The 18985-nt window shown below is 27.9% G+C and overlaps 3 protein-coding genes across 4 annotated transcripts; all 3 read right to left on the bottom strand.

The window, feature by feature from the left end:
* Positions 1 to 1028, bottom strand: LOC119672446. The gene is made up of 3 exons (XM_038083499.1): positions 910 to 1028; positions 603 to 845; positions 1 to 522 (listed from the first exon to the last, which is right to left on the bottom strand). Exons 1-3 carry the CDS (start codon positions 986 to 988, stop codon positions 65 to 67), a joined length of 780 nt encoding a protein of 259 aa, XP_037939427.1. The 5' UTR covers positions 989 to 1028; the 3' UTR covers positions 1 to 64.
* A 10696-nt stretch (positions 1029 to 11724) lies between these two features.
* Positions 11725 to 12323, bottom strand: LOC119670553. Its single transcript, XM_038080852.1, has 2 exons — positions 12112 to 12323; positions 11725 to 12050 (listed from the first exon to the last, which is right to left on the bottom strand). The coding sequence occupies exons 1-2, from the start codon at positions 12203 to 12205 to the stop codon at positions 11848 to 11850; spliced, it is 297 nt and encodes a 98-aa protein (XP_037936780.1). The 5' UTR covers positions 12206 to 12323; the 3' UTR covers positions 11725 to 11847.
* A 1736-nt stretch (positions 12324 to 14059) lies between these two features.
* Positions 14060 to 16098, bottom strand: LOC119671709 (syntaxin-12). Of its 2 annotated transcripts, none has more exons than XM_038082462.1 (3): positions 15963 to 16098; positions 14418 to 15103; positions 14060 to 14349 (listed from the first exon to the last, which is right to left on the bottom strand). In XM_038082462.1, the coding sequence occupies exons 2-3, from the start codon at positions 15076 to 15078 to the stop codon at positions 14171 to 14173; spliced, it is 840 nt and encodes a 279-aa protein (XP_037938390.1). In that variant the 5' UTR covers positions 15079 to 15103; positions 15963 to 16098; the 3' UTR covers positions 14060 to 14170. The 2 variants fall into 2 exon arrangements, with proteins under 2 accessions (XP_037938390.1, XP_037938391.1); XM_038082463.1 differs by lacking the exon at positions 15963 to 16098 and adding an exon at positions 15404 to 15577.
* Between the last annotated feature and the right edge of the window lie 2887 nt (positions 16099 to 18985).

The following is an 18985-nucleotide window of genomic DNA, read 5'->3' as shown; positions in this document are numbered from 1 at the left end:
AATGCTTTTATTTGATCCAATTAGTCTTAAATGAGGTCTTCAATTTCAATCCTTAATTATCAATTTATTGAACTTGTTCTTCATGACGTCCATGATGATAATGATGAAGGAAGTGCTTATTTAAGAACGAAGTATCTCCTTTTGCTAAACGCACACGAATTTTGGAACATTTAGGAGAGTCAACCCGTAATTCAACAGGGCAGCCATTTGTAAATTCACGCCATAGACAGTGATGGAATGTCATTGGTTGACTATTACACTTATTAACTTCCTCAGAAGAGTTCTTTACTGTTTTTTCCTTAGCTTCACCCGCACATTTATCCACATAACTCTCTAATACATCTTTTTTCCACTGTGAATCACCTATTTTTGATTTTAAGTGTGTAAGAAGAACATCCCGATTAAGGGCACCGGTTTCGTCCACAATATTCAATTTCTTTGCAACACATTCACTAACACACACGACTTGCTCTTTCACTTGCTGCATTTTTTGACAATCAAATGGATCAAAGGAATCATCAGCTAAACAAAATTAATGTATAAATATATTATACATACTATATATCGTTTTTTGCTATTATACCAACTTTTTTTCAACTTACAATTATTGCCGCGTACTTCAGCGTAACACTGTTTTTTAGCCTCTTTAAAAACCTCAAAGTGTTTCATGTCAAATTTATCGCCTGTACAGCATAGACCATCCTTCTTCCAATCACGCTTTCCACATTCTTTAGACTCTTTAGCCGGAGTTGATGTTTCAGCTACTTCAGTATCACGACGTAGACGGACGACAGTATCAAATCCTTCTTCGTAATCGGCTTGCAACTCATCAAACAAATATTCATCTAAGAAATAATTTTTTTGATTATCAATTTCCATAACAGATCAAAGAATATCGCAGAGCCTTACTAAAGTCAGCATCTTTGAAATCGTAAGCCGATATTGTTACTGCAAATAGATACAGAACACAAACCACCGCTTTAAACATTTTGCGAACTATTGCGATCGAATTTTCTCTTCAGAATGATGCCGAAATAGAACAAGTCTAAATCTTTTATAGTAAAAGCCAAGCTCAGCGAAATGTTAAGCCCAATTTTGTATCTATCAATTCAGTAACTTCTGCGTGAGATTTTTTTGATTTATTTGCAAATCATCGTGCTGTCCATACATATATACATATTTGGTTATAACAGCAGTTTTTTATTCTTTTACTTCATTAAAGTATATAATACCAACTCATTACGATTTTATTGCGAATACGCGTACACTGAAAAATATTTTTTATACAAAACAAATGGTTAAAAATGGTTAAAAATTCTATTTATCCGTATGGGCTTTCTGATGTCATGATTATGGACTAGCAATACATCCAATTAGAGAAGTGAACTATTTATTGACTATGTACAGCTTATGCAGCCCGAACTAACCAAAAAACTCATGTATGTACAATAAACTATATATCTTTAAAGTATATATATATATTAATCCCAATATATCTCTTACATAACGTTTATAGCTTTTTATATTATTTTGTGTATAAAAGTACTTAAGTAAACTCTTTTAATTATAAACCCTTAAGCCTTTTTATATATTACATTACAAGAAAAATTAATAAGCCCACAACATCTACAAAATTTCCCAAATAAAAATTGAATTTAAAGAGAATAATTAAATAATAAATGATAAAATGTGTTAATCTAAAATAATCTTTCTTAGCATTTGATAGTTAATATCAAATTTAAAATAAGTATTTCACTTCACAGCGAAATTGATATTTACTAACATTCATACATGCGCATACAAGCATATACTACACTATAGAAAGCCAATAAAACAACACCCATAGCTTTAGAAAAAACGCTTAAAACGTTCAAGCAATCTCCATTATCTCCATTAGAAATATTTTCTTTTGAAATCCAAAGCAAATCATTTGCAAAACTAAAATATTCCTAATTCCCACCTTGATTAGGCACCTTAATTAATTAGCCTTATTACAGATCACACTTATACAAATTATTAAATTAAGTTACTTGTTAATGCTACAAATTATTTATACAGTAATGATTTGGTGTTTTAATATATAAATAATTCATATACCGACAACTATCGCCGTAATCTATTTCTAAAATTCGTATATAACAAATCAATCTTTACAGAGGAGTATCTGTTAATTTTGTCAAATACTTCTAATCAAGCCTGTAACCGTAAATCTACATATGGGAAGGTTTCGAATAATGTCAGCGATTTTAAGAAAATTTTAACAATCATTTTAAATAGTCTCGTCGCGTTATGTATACATTTAATACATATATATAAATAACGTATTTTGTATCACCTCAAATCCTTTGCCCCTCTAGCCCCTTCCCTGGTTACCTACCTGCTTCTACTTATATACGTAACACAAATAGGTGATATAAGTAGATAATTTTTTATGGCAGAATTTAACAGTGTATTGTAATTATTAGATTGAAAACATACATCGTAACGATATGAAAGTACAAAAAAAATAAAATAAATATTTGTATATAATAAAAATTTTTTTTCAACTATGAAACGTTCTATTCAAAATAGAAAAACGAATAAAAACTGTAAAAACATCAAACATTTCATTGTAAGAGCAATTTGATGTCAAAGTTTTGTTATTGCCCGCAACTTAAATAATTAAAAAAATTATCAAATAATGGTTTAAATATTACACATCAATCAAATCAAGTAGAAAAAGCTCAGCGCAGATTTGAGTACTCTATAATAGGTGTGACGGATTCATTAACCGTTCCGATGGTTATTGGAATAATAAAAAGTACAAATACCTACTTTCACAAGAACCGGTTCGAAGAGAATTGTGATTTATCCGCAGAACCATCAATATCTAATTAAACCCTTTTAAGATCTTTATTATATGTATTGTACAAATTTAATTAAAAGTTGAATTTATCTAAAATTTACTTCTGGAAAGTATTTAGTACATATCACATGCAATTGATCATATAATCGTATAAAAAAAGTTTGATACATAATTTCGTATATATTCAAAGGCTCTCTTTGTATGGTTTATTTACTTTTTTATTATCAAATTTTTTTAACTTAATATTTATTTAGTTATAATATAATTAAATAACGAATTGTAGAGAGTTCATTATTAAAGCACTTCATTCAATTTAAATTATTCATTAAGCAAAATTAGTATAAAACAAATAAAAAAAAATTTCCATTGTTTTCGTGACTATAAATAAAAACTTAGATACTCGTAAACACATCGTAAACTATATGTAAATCCCAGTTGAAATTAAGTACTCATTAGCTGATTAATGAGAAAAATTTATTCGAATATAAAAACAAAAATACATTCTTTTTTATAATTTGTAAACAAGTTAATTCACTATATTCTCAATGCCTTTACACAAATAATTTACTTTGATGCAAACTAACCGATAATAAATAGATTCTATAATAATAGCACATTTCACAATAGCACATTTTTCATTTCAGAAAGTCGATACATCTATTCTAATATAAACAAATAAAAGTTACACTCATAGATGTTAATTCTCTCAAAGAAATTTTTAAAACCCTGCTCTATCCAACCCTACCCTACCCTACCCTACCGAATTAATCAAGACAATTGAATTGTGATTTATGTTAATCTCGTATTAAATAAATATTATTTCCTAAAAAGTATTTAAGGATATGTTTTTAAAATCATGTCTGCAAAAAAACTTCTTTTTATTAATATTTCTATAGGAACTTATAAGAAATTTGTACACACTGCTAACAGGTATTCTATTACTATCGACCTTGTTTAACAGCTAGATTATTGTATATTTAACACCTCGATGTAGAATCCAAAATGCTTTCGTTGTAAGCAGAACCAAGTACTTTTCCTAAAGTTCCCCCTCGATTGGTACAAATGGATATTCAAACAGCATATTAATTTTTAGAACCCATTCTTTTTGTTGCATTAGTTAATCCGAAATTAATCTTTAAAATCGACTACTTTTGCAAAGAATTAGTTTTAAAAAGCATCAATATAATAGAACACCAAAAAGAGCTATCAGTCACTAAAACCGATGCAGTATCTTCTTAGAAAACACTTATACTCTTCTACTTTGTTTTCGAAGGTTATAGTCTAACAATTTTCAAGAAAAGAACAACTGGAACTGTTGTAGTCCAATTTAGGTTATAGTACAGCCGCTTACTATCATGACTATACTTTTGAAATGCGTTTATTGCAGATTTATATCATTTGATGTCATCCTATCTATTAAAATTCCAAAACCTTGCCACGACTTAACCTCAACCCCTTTTATATCATCACCTAAAACGAATATTGTAAACACTATGGGTAATATTTGCTTATTCAACTTTAACAAATGTGTAAAAATTAATCAGACGCTCAATAATAAATTAAGGGTAAATAAATAATGAAATATACGAAAAAAAATAAATATAGTAGGTCTTAAAATACAGAAGTTCTATATATCAATTTAAACTCTTTTTTTATATTATTTTAATTAATTGAATTTTTGGCTGACCATACAGCTGTTTCGAGTTTTGCCAAATACCTATCATCAGTGGTCTTAAATTTATTTCTTGTATTTAATTATCCGTAAATAATTTTTTGTTCTAATACAGCAAGTGAATTTGTTAGTAAATTTTCACAGCAAATTTACAAAACTCCCGAAAAATGTACGAACATAAAAGTCATGTACGGCTTTGGGTCAGTTGGTTAAGGAGCGCTGACTCTGAGCTTCAAAGTTGATAGGGCACGAGTTCGATTCTTGGTACTTGCAGTCTCAAAAATTATTTACGAATAATTAAATACAAGAATTATTTTCAAGAACACTAATAATGGGTATTTGGCAATATTCGAATCAGTTGTATAATCAGCCGAAAATTCAATTATTTAAAATAGTATAAAAAAGAATTTTTGTTGTTGTAGTTCACTACTTCCGAAAAACCTCTATCATTTTAAATTTAATTTGATCTGCTTTTTTATTGTATTTCTACTTCTTACTAGCATTGCTTTATAGACTAACCATTCCTTCAACGATAAATTCAAAAAATAATATGTTATAAGAAATCAAGCGACGAATAATCGAATGTGAATGATTGATGTCGCTCTAGAGTTAAATTAACTTTAACTTCTATTATAAACTGTCAACAATTTTCATGAAAATTTTATCATATGATATATAATCCGTAATAACTGACGATTAGGGATTGATTCACAAAATAAATAAAGTTAGGTTCGATTGAATCTCCACCCGCATCACTTTATTTTTTGTATGACAATATTACAAATGCTCAAAATTTAATTTTTAAATTATCATTAATTTTTTTCATAAATTATTTCGTTTAATGGAGTTTGGTAATATGGTTTATAATTAAACTTAATAACCCACCAAAACAAAAATATTTAAGTTATGAATATAATCATATAGGTCCATTAGTCATTTAGTTTTATGTCAAACATACTTGTATGATTATTTAAGTTTATAAATTTTGCTTAATTTCGTTTAATTTAATTAGAAAATTATTATGCAATTATTTTTATTTATTATAAACAATGGCAAAACATTTTTAACTTGACTGGATTTCAAAAACATAGTTAAACTCTGCTTTTCTAAACTAAATTAAAGCAGAGAAAACAAATGGGAATTATAATAAAATTTAGAAAGGAGAGGTTATAGATCCTGTTCAAATTAATATTATTAAAAGTTCTTTTAATGAATAAGAGTAATATAGTATTTATAAAGAAAACAAGTATAATAATAAAATAATAATGAAATTAAGAATATATATACATGTAATATAAAAATTAAAATTATAATTTACTTATATATATAACATATATATATATATATATATATATATATATACATATAATGATTATTTTGTTAATCCCTGTAGATGGTATAGTAATTGTGATGCATTCGTTACAGATGCCATTGTAATAGTAATAGCAGCCAGGTTCTTCACGATTTTCATTATTATAGGGTTTGACTATATTCAGTTTTTGACTATATTGGTATCGTATCTATAATATGCTATTCAATGTATCGATATATTTTTATATTTTCAATATATCCTTTAGTATTTGTTTAGGTTTCTTAATTTAATTTTTTTATAGTTGTTGTTGGAACAACCTGGTCTTGATTGCAATCATTAATTCTATTTAATAGCCATATACATATGTGACATCTTTTTGTTCAGATTTTTAGTAGTTGGGCTCTGCAATAGCCCTTAAAACATTGAATAGGTTTCATTGCCCACTCCTGTTCTGTAAAGTCGATGCCTAATTTTGAATCATTTTCAAAATTCGATTTAGTTTTATGTAATATTATAAAAACAAATGTTTCAATTTAAGAAAAGAATAAAATTTAAAGTGAGAGGTTCCATATTTAGTAAACAATTCATACTACAACAACCCGATCAAAAAATACATAAGGGACAGAGCCCTGAAGTTATATGCGAAAATTCACAGGCTATTCTACTTACCACTATCTAATCTAAGAGTAATCAGTCTCCACACGGGGAGGTACGCAGATCTTAGATCAATCACTGAATAATCATGAAGCTTAGGAGAGATATACAAATTAGTCAATGAGATGGGTGGGACCCTGTAGTACCCCCAGCTATCAGAGAATAAAAGTGCCCAGTTGCGCTGACTCGAAAAAAAGGATCAACAACAAATATTTTTAATATTAATTTTTCAGAAAAACTATATAACTATATAACTATATAAGTTTTATCAACAACTCTAGTGTGCACTTTAGATCTTTACATCAAATTAAACTAGTTCAGAGACTCTTTATTCCTTATGTTTAATAATATGTGTATGTTGTTTTACTGACAACTTATAGACTTTAGATCTTAACTATTAACCTTAACCTTAACTCTATTTTTTAACAAAAAATAATTTAAGTATAAACTACAATCTACTAAAATGAAATCGAGTTCGCTAATTCTTTCAAATGAACTACATTATTTTACTAGTCATTCCTGAACTACACAAGCCTATTTACATTATATTTATATTATATGGTAATTTTAACGAAATTTTTACTTATTTACAAATTTTTAATAACAATCAATTGTATTAGTCGCATTTATAAAAATCCTGTTTTAATAAAAATTAGTTCGCAATAAATTTTAGTGTCTAAACCGCCAGCTTGCTATATACTATTGCCACTATATATAAATTCATCTGATGTTAACAACATTTTTTGATACTTACATTTCTAATAGCCAAGTTTTACCTAATGACCTCAATAACTTATTGAAAACTAAGTTCCGATTGCTCAGTTCATATAGCAAATAATAGATATAGTCTCAAAGTTCGATCATTCCGAGTATGTGCAAAATTTTACTAAACTATTTCAAAAACTAGGAGAACGGTTTACCTACTCACAGACAGACTTAATATACTCAGTATGTGAAGGGTATATAAATCTAAGACTATTTTAAAGATCAACTGTATGATTAAAATAGTAGTCACAATATTTCGTTTCGAAGTGACGCAACGACTAAGTGGACGAGTCTAATGAACTCGTGTTCCATATTTGTTCAATATTTTTAAACAAATTTTGTGTTATTACATTTCCAAATTCATCCATTATCCATTATTTGCACTCTGATTGACACATTTTATTTACATTTTATACTTTTCGTAGTTAAATGATTAACACGATAAAGAGCCGCTTCGTCACACTGCGTTGGAAAACAAATTTATAGATGCGAATTAGTTTATGTTGGGCTCCAAATTAAAACATAAACATTATAATTTGCACAAAACACCAATGATGGATGATATCATAAGATAAGCAATACAATACAATAAACCAGTTTTTCATATATACCTTCCACTATATTACACTGGAAAAAAAGTATAACACTTAGTATCTAATTTACATATTTCTAATATAGATTTATTTCTTTAAAATGTCACAAAGTCGGATCAGCACCCAAAATATAAGTTAAATATAAGTCAGAGATAAAATTACTTTTCTTAGATAGATGCGTACCAAGAAGAGTTATTCTTTAAGACCAAATAGAATCAATACTCATAGTAATAAATATCATAATATTCCTTCTTTGTCTTTCCGGCAGAACTATTTATTTTTTATGAAATGTGGCTATATTTTCCCACATTTTTTATTTTGGCACGATGATCTCCGCAGTATAATCTTGTGTTTTAGAATTTTCAACTTTTGCAAAGATATTCTTACATGTACGATTATAAACCACACACTTGACATAGCTTTGTGACATCTTTTACTATATCATCAATACTTTCGTTGTTCTGTTTTTCTATTATAGCGGCCCACACTCTTTGACTCTTACATTATTTACTAGCGAATATCTCCAGCTTTTATATATCAAAACATTATTTTACAAATTTCATGTTAAGTCTCTATTACAGAGAAAGCAAAAGTAAGTTACGTACATAATCGTTTTCAATTAGTGTCTTTCCATTTCTTCCAAGAAATCCGAATAACCACTTAAGCTTCTGGAGTAATAATCTAAACCCATTTACAAAATTTATTCCATTCGTGCTTTAATTGACACTGCCATTGCGATAATAGGAAAATTCTTCCTTTGTAGAATGGGAGCGCATATACGATTATTACAGCCACGGGACGAGATCAAGTTTTAAGTTTTTTATAATCAAACTATCATTTATGGGTTACCGTACTACCAAGCAGTTTGCATAAATTTTTGAAAAGAAAAATACTGGATATTGCTTTCCTATTCCATCTTATGTCCATTTAAATAACTGAAATATCCTTATTTAACTGGGTGTCAGTTTGTCAATTATTATTAATGATAAATAATTATTTTATTTTTACTCTACAACTATTATGGCATATGGAAATCGTTTCGAATTTTTTTTTTTTTTATCAATGTTTCGTGACTAAAGTTTGCATTTAAAAACTCAGTTTATTTGCTCCCTAGTGATTATAATTATTCCTTGGATTATTTATTTTGTTTCCGACTGAATTTACGTTACTTACAGTTTTACGTTGAACTATCAATTATGGATGAATTCAAACGACTGGTTTTGTAAGTAGAAGCTTTCTTTCGAAGTCTGTGAGCTGTCGCTGATATTAACGGTTTTCCTGCCGCCTTCTCTTTGGCACTTAAACTTAAGTACCAAGTATAATCGAAGTATAAGGAATTAGGTAAACTTGGTCATCCTTTTCACTGCACATCAATCTTAATCCCATAATATAAAAATTAGATGAAATGTTGTCTTATGAGAACTTTAAACCAATTGATTTAAAATAACTTAATTCTTACACCAGCAATTAGTCAATTAAATAAACTTCAGTTTTTAACTGATCTCTTCTTTGTTCGAAAGTTATGATAGTACAAACTTAATTTTTTAGAATACATTCGAACATTTTTGCAGAAGCATGCCATTTCTCTCAAAATGTTTTAAGATTTTTTTTGAAAATAATGGTTTTTTGTATATACAACCCCTACGGCACCCTGTATATCATTACATGTTGAAAATTTACGCTCGATACAAATTTTATCATTTATCGATCCAAAGTATCACATCCATAGTCAAAGCGTTTTATTACCAAACACGCTTTGTATAAATAATACAGAAATTATTCCTATTCTCCAGAAGGGGTTCAAGAAATCAGTAGTAGTGATTATTGTGTAGATCAATAATTTATAAAATATAAGAAGTAATTATAAAAAAGCTTTCAAACGTTTAAAATTTTACCGATTTTTTAGCTATGTCTATTAGGAAAATTACTATTATAGAATGAAATAAAACCTTAATTTAAAAAAATGTAAATAGATAAGTAGAAATTTTTAAATCTCAGAGAATTGTTATTGAAATTGTTAACTTGAATATATTTTTTATTAATATTTTCAAGTTTTTTTCTATATATTATTTTTATATTATAACAAAGGACATTTTGCACTTCGATATTATAATACTTATCTTAAAAGTTTTCTTTTACCGGCAACTCATTTAATAATCGCACATTTTAGCCTGAAGAGATTGGGACAACTTTTGGCAGCCATCTGAATGGGTAGAGTGCAATTCGCAGAAGGAAGAAGTTTGTTACGAACAATTTTCACAACTTTACCAAAATATCTCACGAATGTAAGCAGAATTAAAATATCGATGAAAATAACTGAAAACAACACTTAACCGCAATTGTGAGGACCACTCATGAATTTATTTGTATTGAACTCAAACATCCTTCGACACAGGAGACTTCACTCCTTTAAAGCATTAAAAAAGTTGTTTATTGTATGATGTCACTGAAGTTAACTGTGCTCCAAATTGAAGGCAGTTACTTGCAGTGCGAATATCTAAATGCCCGCATTTTTCTTCAATATGCATTCAAACAACTTTACCGCTTTCCGCTGAAGCTGATAAAGGCAGACAAACTTTTGTTCCAGTGTATGGGCGTACAATACCTGAGGCCTCAAAGAAATTGATAAGGAAAGTTAAGTAATGCAAACTCCGTTTTACTGGCGAAACTTTTCAAACTTCTAAACGAAACTGATTTATTAAAGTATAATTTCAATGTTTTATTCTATGAGCTTATTTGCTGCTCTGGAAAAGAAGAAGGTCTTATTGACGCAATTATAAATATGGTATGAACATATTTCTTAATGGAAAGAAAATATTGTAATCAAATCTTGAGTGAATTCACCATAAATGTACTACCAACTTTATCATGTTATGTGGATTTGGTAAAGTTTATTTGGTAAATAATATAAAATCTATACCCATCCATAATGTATTATTCCAGTTACCTAAAGTCTATATTATACTATATCCTGATACTATATACTATATCCTATATTCTGATACTATATCCTGCTCTGAATAAAATCCTTTAGTTTATTATGCATTCATCCTGAATATACAAACTTATTAAAGGATTTTTAGTGAACGTAGGCATATTACTTTATATAGTAGGAATTATGTCAATAACCAAGTAGAGCCTAAAATACGAAAACAAACACGAAATATTAAAAAACCAATTCTGCATCAAATCTATGTTAAGTAACTAATTTACTCTAATTGTATTGTATTTTATATGATAGTTTCCACCCAATCATTTGAAAACTAAATAAACATACATATATAGCAAGATAAAGCTAAAGAAATAAAGTAAAGTTACTGATAGTGATAAGTGGAACTTGATCATTGCAATAAATGAGAACCGGCTGCATATGAATATGTGGACCTATCTGCTGGACTTACCTGGACTTATGTCTGATAAGTTAGGACAAACGTATTCTATAAAGATAGGGTTAGGCGGCACTTTGCCGTTAATGTTAATAAGTAGGTCAATGACAAATGCCTGTTGGTGTCTAACCCCATATTCCACAGAATGTACAAGAATTTCTCGTTACATGATTAAAGAAAACTGAATACCAAGCAAAACAATACAGATTTCTACATATAGCCAGGCAATTTAAAATAATAACTATCACATAAAAATTTATCACTGCAAATTTTAACCAATTAACAAGTTAACCTGCTTGTGTGTTGTCCTTGTTATAAGTTAGCTTACGTGTATTTTAACTATACTGGCTAAATATGGATTGACCAATACCTCAAGCTTTTAATATATAATATAGTATCCTTAAACTAAACTTAAATTAAACTCTATACTTTAAAAAAATTTAATTAAAACAAATTAATTAAAGAGAATTAAAATTCTGTTGACATTAACAACACAATCACTATATGGTAGGTGCTTATATTTCAAATTATGCTATGGATTCTTTAAAAGAAAACGTACATAGTATTGGAAATTCATTGCTTTTAAAAACACAATATCAGCCAAAATATTCACATTAAGTCTACTTATTACTAGTCGATGGTTCCGTGGTCTTTGATTTATTGAATTTCGCCACAGCCTCCTGCGCTTTACTCAAATTTATGTGACCTTCATTAGCACGAGCACGTAATTCACTTTCAACAGACTTGTTGACATTTTTTGAAATAACTTGTTTTATCTTTTGATTTTCTGTATATTTTGATTTTTTTGCTTGAATTGGCGCATCTGAAATATAACATTATTATTATTATATTTTAAATATCCTTATTGCGTATTTTCTACTTACTAGATCTTCTTGTGAATGCAGATGCATTTTTTTGTTTCTGCTTTTTCTGTATAGTTGTTGGGGCTTTTCCTTTTTTAAACTTTCCTTGTGCCATTTTCAATAACAAATTTATAATTTTTAAACCAACTTATTTACCAATTTATTTACCAAAACTTCTTCGAAATAAAGCACCTGGACCCCTATGTCAAATGATAAACGTCAAAATTGTCTTGACATTTAAAAGTGCTGCCTGCTTCGTAAATAACAACTTCATTTCACAGGGCGAGTGCAGTATCAAAATTCAAATTCAATATATTACCAAAAGAAACATTTTGCAAAATATAGGGGCCATTGATTTTAATTAAAATAATATTAAACCACATAATAGACAATTTAATACTGTTTCTGCACTTACAGTAACTTCTAGTACATTTTATAAAATATTAGATTTATTGCAGAACATGTAGTAAACGCTTGCTAAATTGCTAAAAGGTCCAAAATGTGTTTTAAACAGTATGTAGGGAGTGTCAAATTATAACAACTTCGGAAATTATTACCTCAAAAAACATACGTATTTATTAATGTTAAACCCGAACATTGGAATTAACTTTTGCTGCCATATGACGAGGAATCAAAACTGAAATTGGTTTCACCGTCCTCATTGTCAATATTAAGTTAAATGCGGCTCTCCTAATTAATTAATTAATTTTGTAAAAAAAATATGTTTTGCTTTTAATGTTTAATTTACTTTTCCGTTTAGTGTATTTGTATTATTACGTGAAACTGTACCACTATAACTTGCACACAAACATGCACATACTGTGTTCGTATTAACAAGTTAAAACTTTTTAAAACGACTTTTTTATTAATTACTATGCTAAATACACGAATTTTATTTAGCGGAATTTGCTAAATAAAAATCACGAAGAAGCCAAATTTCTCCATTTAAAATCTAAAATTATTTTCAATTCAATTTATCGAAAATAAATTACACAGGTTTAGGGATAATTACACAACTTAATTAAAATTCTAATTTAATCCCTTCTTTATATGTATGTATATGAAAGATATATTAAGGCTTCAACCATCTTCAAATCTGGTTTCGTTACAATTTCAATCAATTACTATTACTGATGAACAAAAATATATGGAAAATATATGTTAGATGGTAATGAGAATGTAGCACTAAATCGATACTATATGGCGCTTAAACCAACCATATTGAATATATTTTTCTAAATATTTTCGAAAATATTGTATATAGTTTTCCACTAGTTTTTATCAACTATTGAAATTGATTTAAAAAATTAATTCTAAAACTATATTCATATATTCTTTGAAAGTAACAACATAGCTTCATTTCAAAAAATAGTTTAAGAAAATTTAAGCATGAAAGCAAGAAATATGGTAATCGATGATCGTCTGCATAACATGGACCTTGTAATGAAAAAAATTGTTCATAAATTATGCTGTGGAGTATATTAATATAATATGCACAACTAAGAGACAAAAATATAAAGTCTACAACATATTTAATAAATAAATATTATAATTAATAAATATGTAAATTTCCGCTGGTAACTCAAATGAAATAACTATTTATTCTACTATATGCCTATCGCCTGCCTTCACGATGAAACTGCTCTCAGATTTTTTCAAATGCAGATTATAAATTCAAAATCCATGCATAATTTTAAGGATTAAATTTATTTGTTTAATTCATATAACAATTAAACGATTCTAACTTTTCAAATACTTTTTAAATTTAATGTTTAATATAAAGTATATATTTATATTTTGGTTTATTGCTGTTTAATAACAATACGTTTGTTTAATATGTTGTGTGTTTTTAATACATTTTATAAATGAAAATTTCAACGTGTATTATTGTAATAAATTAATAAAATTATGTTATTAAAACTTAAAATGCGAAATTATTTAAAACTGTTAAGGTATGTGTTTGTAAATATTTGTCTTTTGATAATGGTTTCGTGTATTCTTGTATGTATATGCTATAACTATGAGTAAAAAACAATTTGCCCTTACAGCACTTAAGCGTTTTAGCAAAATATAAAATAACTTAACCCTTTAGTTGTCCAACAATAATGCCAGTTACAATTAAACCTATTATCACAGCAATTACTAAAATTATTAATATTTTACGCCGATAACTTTGACGTCGCTCTGAGGCCTTCATAAGCTCATCCCGTCCAAGTTCGACTTCGGTAGCAGCGTTCTCAATACTGGTTTCAATACGATCTACAGCATAAAGATATGTGTTTAGAATAGAATATTAAACTGAATTTAAATATACAAATTTAACTCACCCACTTGCTCGCCTTGTTGTTGTGCAATTTTATTTATTGATAGCATTATGGCATTAACATCCAAAATATCAGACTCTATTCGTTTAATTTCACGCTCCCGAATTACCATTATATCATGTTCAAATTGAAGCCCAGCTTGCACATCTCTTTGTCGTTGCAATAGTTCAGCCTGCTCAGAAAGTGCACTATCGTCTTGCATCTGCGATAATTGTGTTTGAGAATACGTCTGTCTCATAGCTGCAACCAGGCTATATTGCACGGCAGAGTATTTCTCAACCACAGAACGAAAATCGTTAGTTAATTTCTCTAGCTGCAGTTTCTGCTGCTTGTCTCCGCGACGAACAATAGATGTTAACCGTTCCAGATCCTTACTTGTTACTTCGATGCGACTGTTTGTCTTCAAATGTATATTATGCACTTTATCCCTCATACTTTGTTGATCGCGTGGAGTTCCAATCGCCTTAAGAATCTTCTCCAACTGCTTCCAGCTGGAGTTGACAGCATTTATATTATGCGCAATATCCTCACTAAGGGACATAAATTCTGTAGGACTGAATCCGGAAAAATTAACGTCAGGTAAAGTTGCAATTACGGCACTAGTGCTGCTCGTGGTAGCACCGTAATCACGATGGTTTGACCCATTGTTCAAATTAAGAGACATTTTCTAAATCGCAGTTCAGTGCCTCCTTGAAAATAAACAAAATTAATGTAAATTGTTTAAACTTCATTTCAAATTGCACACAAATAAAACGAATTGTTGATAATAAATATGAAACGGCACAGAAATAATTACTCAAATAGAATGATTCACTTTAATTGAATAAACCCAAAATACTTTAATCTTAACGTTGTTATCGCATGTGTGCGATTATAAAAATTATTGTAAATAAACCATCGTTAGATGTTAGAAAACACCCATTTTAATGCATATTTTGAAATAATTTCAGATAGATTATTGCAACTGCTCGAATGCCAGTTGTGCATACCAGTTTTTATTTGTTTTTTATTTAAGCAAATAATTTTTCTGCAGCAATTTGCGGATGCCACAAAAATTCTTGCTTCCTATGGCAAAGTTCAATGTCATTGAAACTTTATGGCTTCCTTGTGGTTAGAGAAAATAGGCAATGTTTCTTGGTTTCATGAGAAGAAAAATGTTATTTCACTCTGTAACAATTTTATTAAAAATATTTTATTTTATAATTCATAAAAATAATTTTTTTAAATTTTAACTATTAATATTATTGTTTACATATAGAAAACAAATTTTTGCATATTTGAATAAATATTATTCATATCTCAAATTTTAATATTCCGTACAAATATTATACACTTCTGTATTTTGTAAAACTATTAAAATGGATTTAAAAACAAATTTTAATATCGAATATTTCTCTTGTGAATTGCGTTGTTGTCAGGCGAGCAAAAAACCAACAAACATATTAACATCAGCATACACATATAAGCATTTGAAAATTTTATTAAATTGGGGTAAAAAAATGTCTTTACTTTGCAATTAGGTTGTTACCTACACTTCATTTTACTTACCGTGACCAAGTTTAGTTAATTACAAATAAATATCCAGCTAATTCACTAATAAAGAATTACTAAAACAGAACCTTCGCTAAAACAACTTAAACTATTTCATGAGAAGCAAAATGACAAAGGAATATTTGTCCAATCGCAAAAACAAAAACAAATGACACATGCAATAAAACTTCATCAGCTGTGACAGCTGACGAAAACATGACCCATGGTTGTATGTAAAAACAAAATATTTGTTGTGTACTCATACTAATATATGCATAATATTACTTTAAAGTTTTAGGCATTCACACTGGCTCATTTAGGCACTTGATTATTTATATTTATGAGTAAATATTTATATTATAATGAGTACATTTATGTAGCTGATAGAACTTTTATAAGCTTTAATAAACTTTACTTAATAATATGTCATACAAAATATATATGTAATTGATGTATTAAATTATTTTTATTTAATTTTTATATCAATTACATATGCTGTTTATAAAATAAAGATTTTACTATATATTGTTTGTTTAAATTTTGCAAGTAAAATTCAACTTAGGTTTAGTAGTTTAGCGAAACTCTGAAGTTTTGCTGACAATTATCTGATTTTTCTTGGCGTTGTTAAAATTACACATATCGAATCTAAATTATATTTTATTAGTAAATAAATACAAAAACAAAAATCAGGGAATGGTAACGTCTTATTTTCATTTTGATCTATATAATATTTAGTTTTTTTTAATATTTATTATATATTTAATTAGCTATTTTAAAATTGTAAATTATTTTAAAAGAGTGATTTCAGTTTTTATTTTATTAATCTATCAATATCTTATAATTATTTTATACAATATTTAGCTTACCAGCTTTAATTTAAGAATAATTAATTCTTATAAATATTAATACAAACCTGCACTATTTTTAAATACTTTTTAAGAAAAAAATTTTAATTCACCACTTCACAAAACACAATACAATTGTCTACCTTAGGTGTAGCCTGTTACGAACTACTTTTATTAATTAGCTTCTAGCACATTTTTACAACGATTTTATATGGATTTTGTATTGCAAAAATTATTAAACTCAATATGATTTTTAAGACAAAACCGAATATTAGTTAAGTACACAGTTCAAACATACTAATATTATTTGAATGTCTAAAGTGGCCTTTAGACATCAACGCGCGTTGACAAACACACGAAGTCTTCTCTCTCCATTACACATTAAATTTACCAACAATTTTTTAAACACGCCTCCAGCAAACAATGCAAAATTTGTGCACTCATCAGTATTAAAGCAATCGCTGAAGTGTCGACAGCGGCTGCTATGCGTAATTTCCTTACGAAAAATGATGACATTTAATTTATAATTTTAATTTATATATTTATATTTATTTTTATGATTTCAATTTATATATTTATTTTTATATATATTATATTTTATATAATTTAATTTTTTTTTTTGGTATTTTTTAATAACAAATTTTCCGTAGGTGCACAATGCAATTAATATTTAAAACAAAATTTTTATTGTAATTTAATGTTTGGTTATTTTTTTTTAGCCCAAGGTTATTAATATTTTAATTCTCCTTAATAAAATGTTTTGGAAATTAAAAAATTTTACCTAGGTAGAAAATACAAATATTTAAAATAAAATTCATTCATATTTGCAAAGCATCGCATGCTAACGACAAATCATGCGTGCATTTAAGCGATGTTTACGCTTCCATTTCTCAAAATAAATAAAATTTTGCATGCCGACCAAATCCGACTGTATATGCAAAAACACGAGCATGTTTGAAGAAATATCAAAATTTTTTGATTTTCGTCAACACATTTCTTAAAATTTCAAATGTTACTATTACACAAACAAATTTCGCATTTCACAAAGTAGGAGAAAAGTAGGAGAAAAAAATTCTCATGTGAGAGCGATTTTTTAGTATATTTGTTGTTTTATCTGGGGCGTGTTTAAAAAATTTTTAAAAAATTGTTTGTGTAATGGCAAGCGCGCGTTGACAACGAACGTTGCTGTCTAATGGGCCCTTAAAACTGTTGTAGATTAATAGCTTATTTTTCACGATCAGTTAGCTTTAATCACGGGTTAACTGTTGGTTATTTGCATTTACCTAAATTTTAACCGGAAAATTTCTAGTCGGCTTAACTAATCGATGATATTATGTTGTTATGTTATGTTATGTTGAAATATTTTGTAACATCTACAAAACATCAACAGAGCACATCTGTTGCAGAATTACAACACATGAGAAGCAACAGAAAGCAAAACTGCTGTTTTTGCCTTTTTTGTTTCGCTGCAAGCATATATACATGGATTTAGATATAGAAAGATTACAAGCACTTGCAAGAAACTTTGCGCAATTTTGTTTTTGTACATTTCTTATTTTAATTCTTAAAACTAAAATTATTTTTAATTAGAATTAAATGAAATTGGAATTAAACATAATTTCTTATTTTAGTTCTTAAAACTAAAATTATTTTTAATTTAATTCTTTAAAATGTTGCATTTTAATAATTTCATTCACAAAATAATTTTTTAAATATAAAAATTTAACAAATAATTAAAAAGTTTTAATTTTACCGCATACATGTCTCAGACCGAAATTTGGTATACGACTTGGTAGCACGCATACCTTGTCTGCAAACATGTAGCATCGTCTATATCCTGTTTAACACAAATAAAGTGCCAAATTACGTTCTTTACATAGATTTTATTTTCATGGAACAGCTTGGTATAAAATCTGGTGAGAATATTAGTGCCGCGCAAATAAACAATACAAAAATTTAAATTCAAAACCAAAACAGTTGATTCACACATCACACAAATTTTACTTGAAATAAAATGTACGAGTAAAGCATTTTTAAATTTCGACAGGGATTTAGTCTCTCTCAGATGTTCTCATTTACTCGAAAATTTGCTGGTGTAACGCAATTGTTTATACACAGTGTTACTCAAAGTTACTACGAGTACCTCGTGTAAAAAATTACATAAAAAATGTTGCTTCGAAATATGACAAAGTATTT

The sequence above is a fragment of the Teleopsis dalmanni genome, chromosome 1 (assembly GCF_002237135.1).
Source record: "Teleopsis dalmanni isolate 2A chromosome 1, ASM223713v2, whole genome shotgun sequence".
Lineage (NCBI taxonomy): Eukaryota > Metazoa > Arthropoda > Insecta > Diptera > Diopsidae > Teleopsis > Teleopsis dalmanni.
The sequence above is the reverse complement of the archived record's forward strand: the minus strand, read 5'-3'. Positions and strand labels throughout refer to the sequence as shown.

Excerpts from the sequence above, each read along its gene's own strand:
- LOC119672446 (XM_038083499.1), bottom strand. The coding sequence starts at position 988 with ATGTTTAAAGCGGTGGTTTGTGTTCTGTATCTATTTGCAGTAACAATA. Across the intron at positions 846-909 it reads TTTCAAAGATGCTGACTTTA|ATGAATATTTGTTTGATGAG; the intron begins GTAAGGCTCTGC and ends ATTATTTCTTAG. Across the intron at positions 523-602 it reads TGAAGTACGCGGCAATAATT|CTGATGATTCCTTTGATCCA; the intron begins GTAAGTTGAAAA and ends AATTTTGTTTAG.
- LOC119670553 (XM_038080852.1), bottom strand. The coding sequence starts at position 12,205 with ATGGCACAAGGAAAGTTTAAAAAAGGAAAAGCCCCAACAACTATACAG. Across the intron at positions 12,051-12,111 it reads TGCATTCACAAGAAGATCTA|ATGCGCCAATTCAAGCAAAA; the intron begins GTAAGTAGAAAA and ends GTTATATTTCAG.
- LOC119671709 (XM_038082462.1), bottom strand. The coding sequence starts at position 15,078 with ATGTCTCTTAATTTGAACAATGGGTCAAACCATCGTGATTACGGTGCT. Across the intron at positions 14,350-14,417 it reads ACAACAAGGCGAGCAAGTGG|ATCGTATTGAAACCAGTATT; the intron begins GTGAGTTAAATT and ends TTTATGCTGTAG.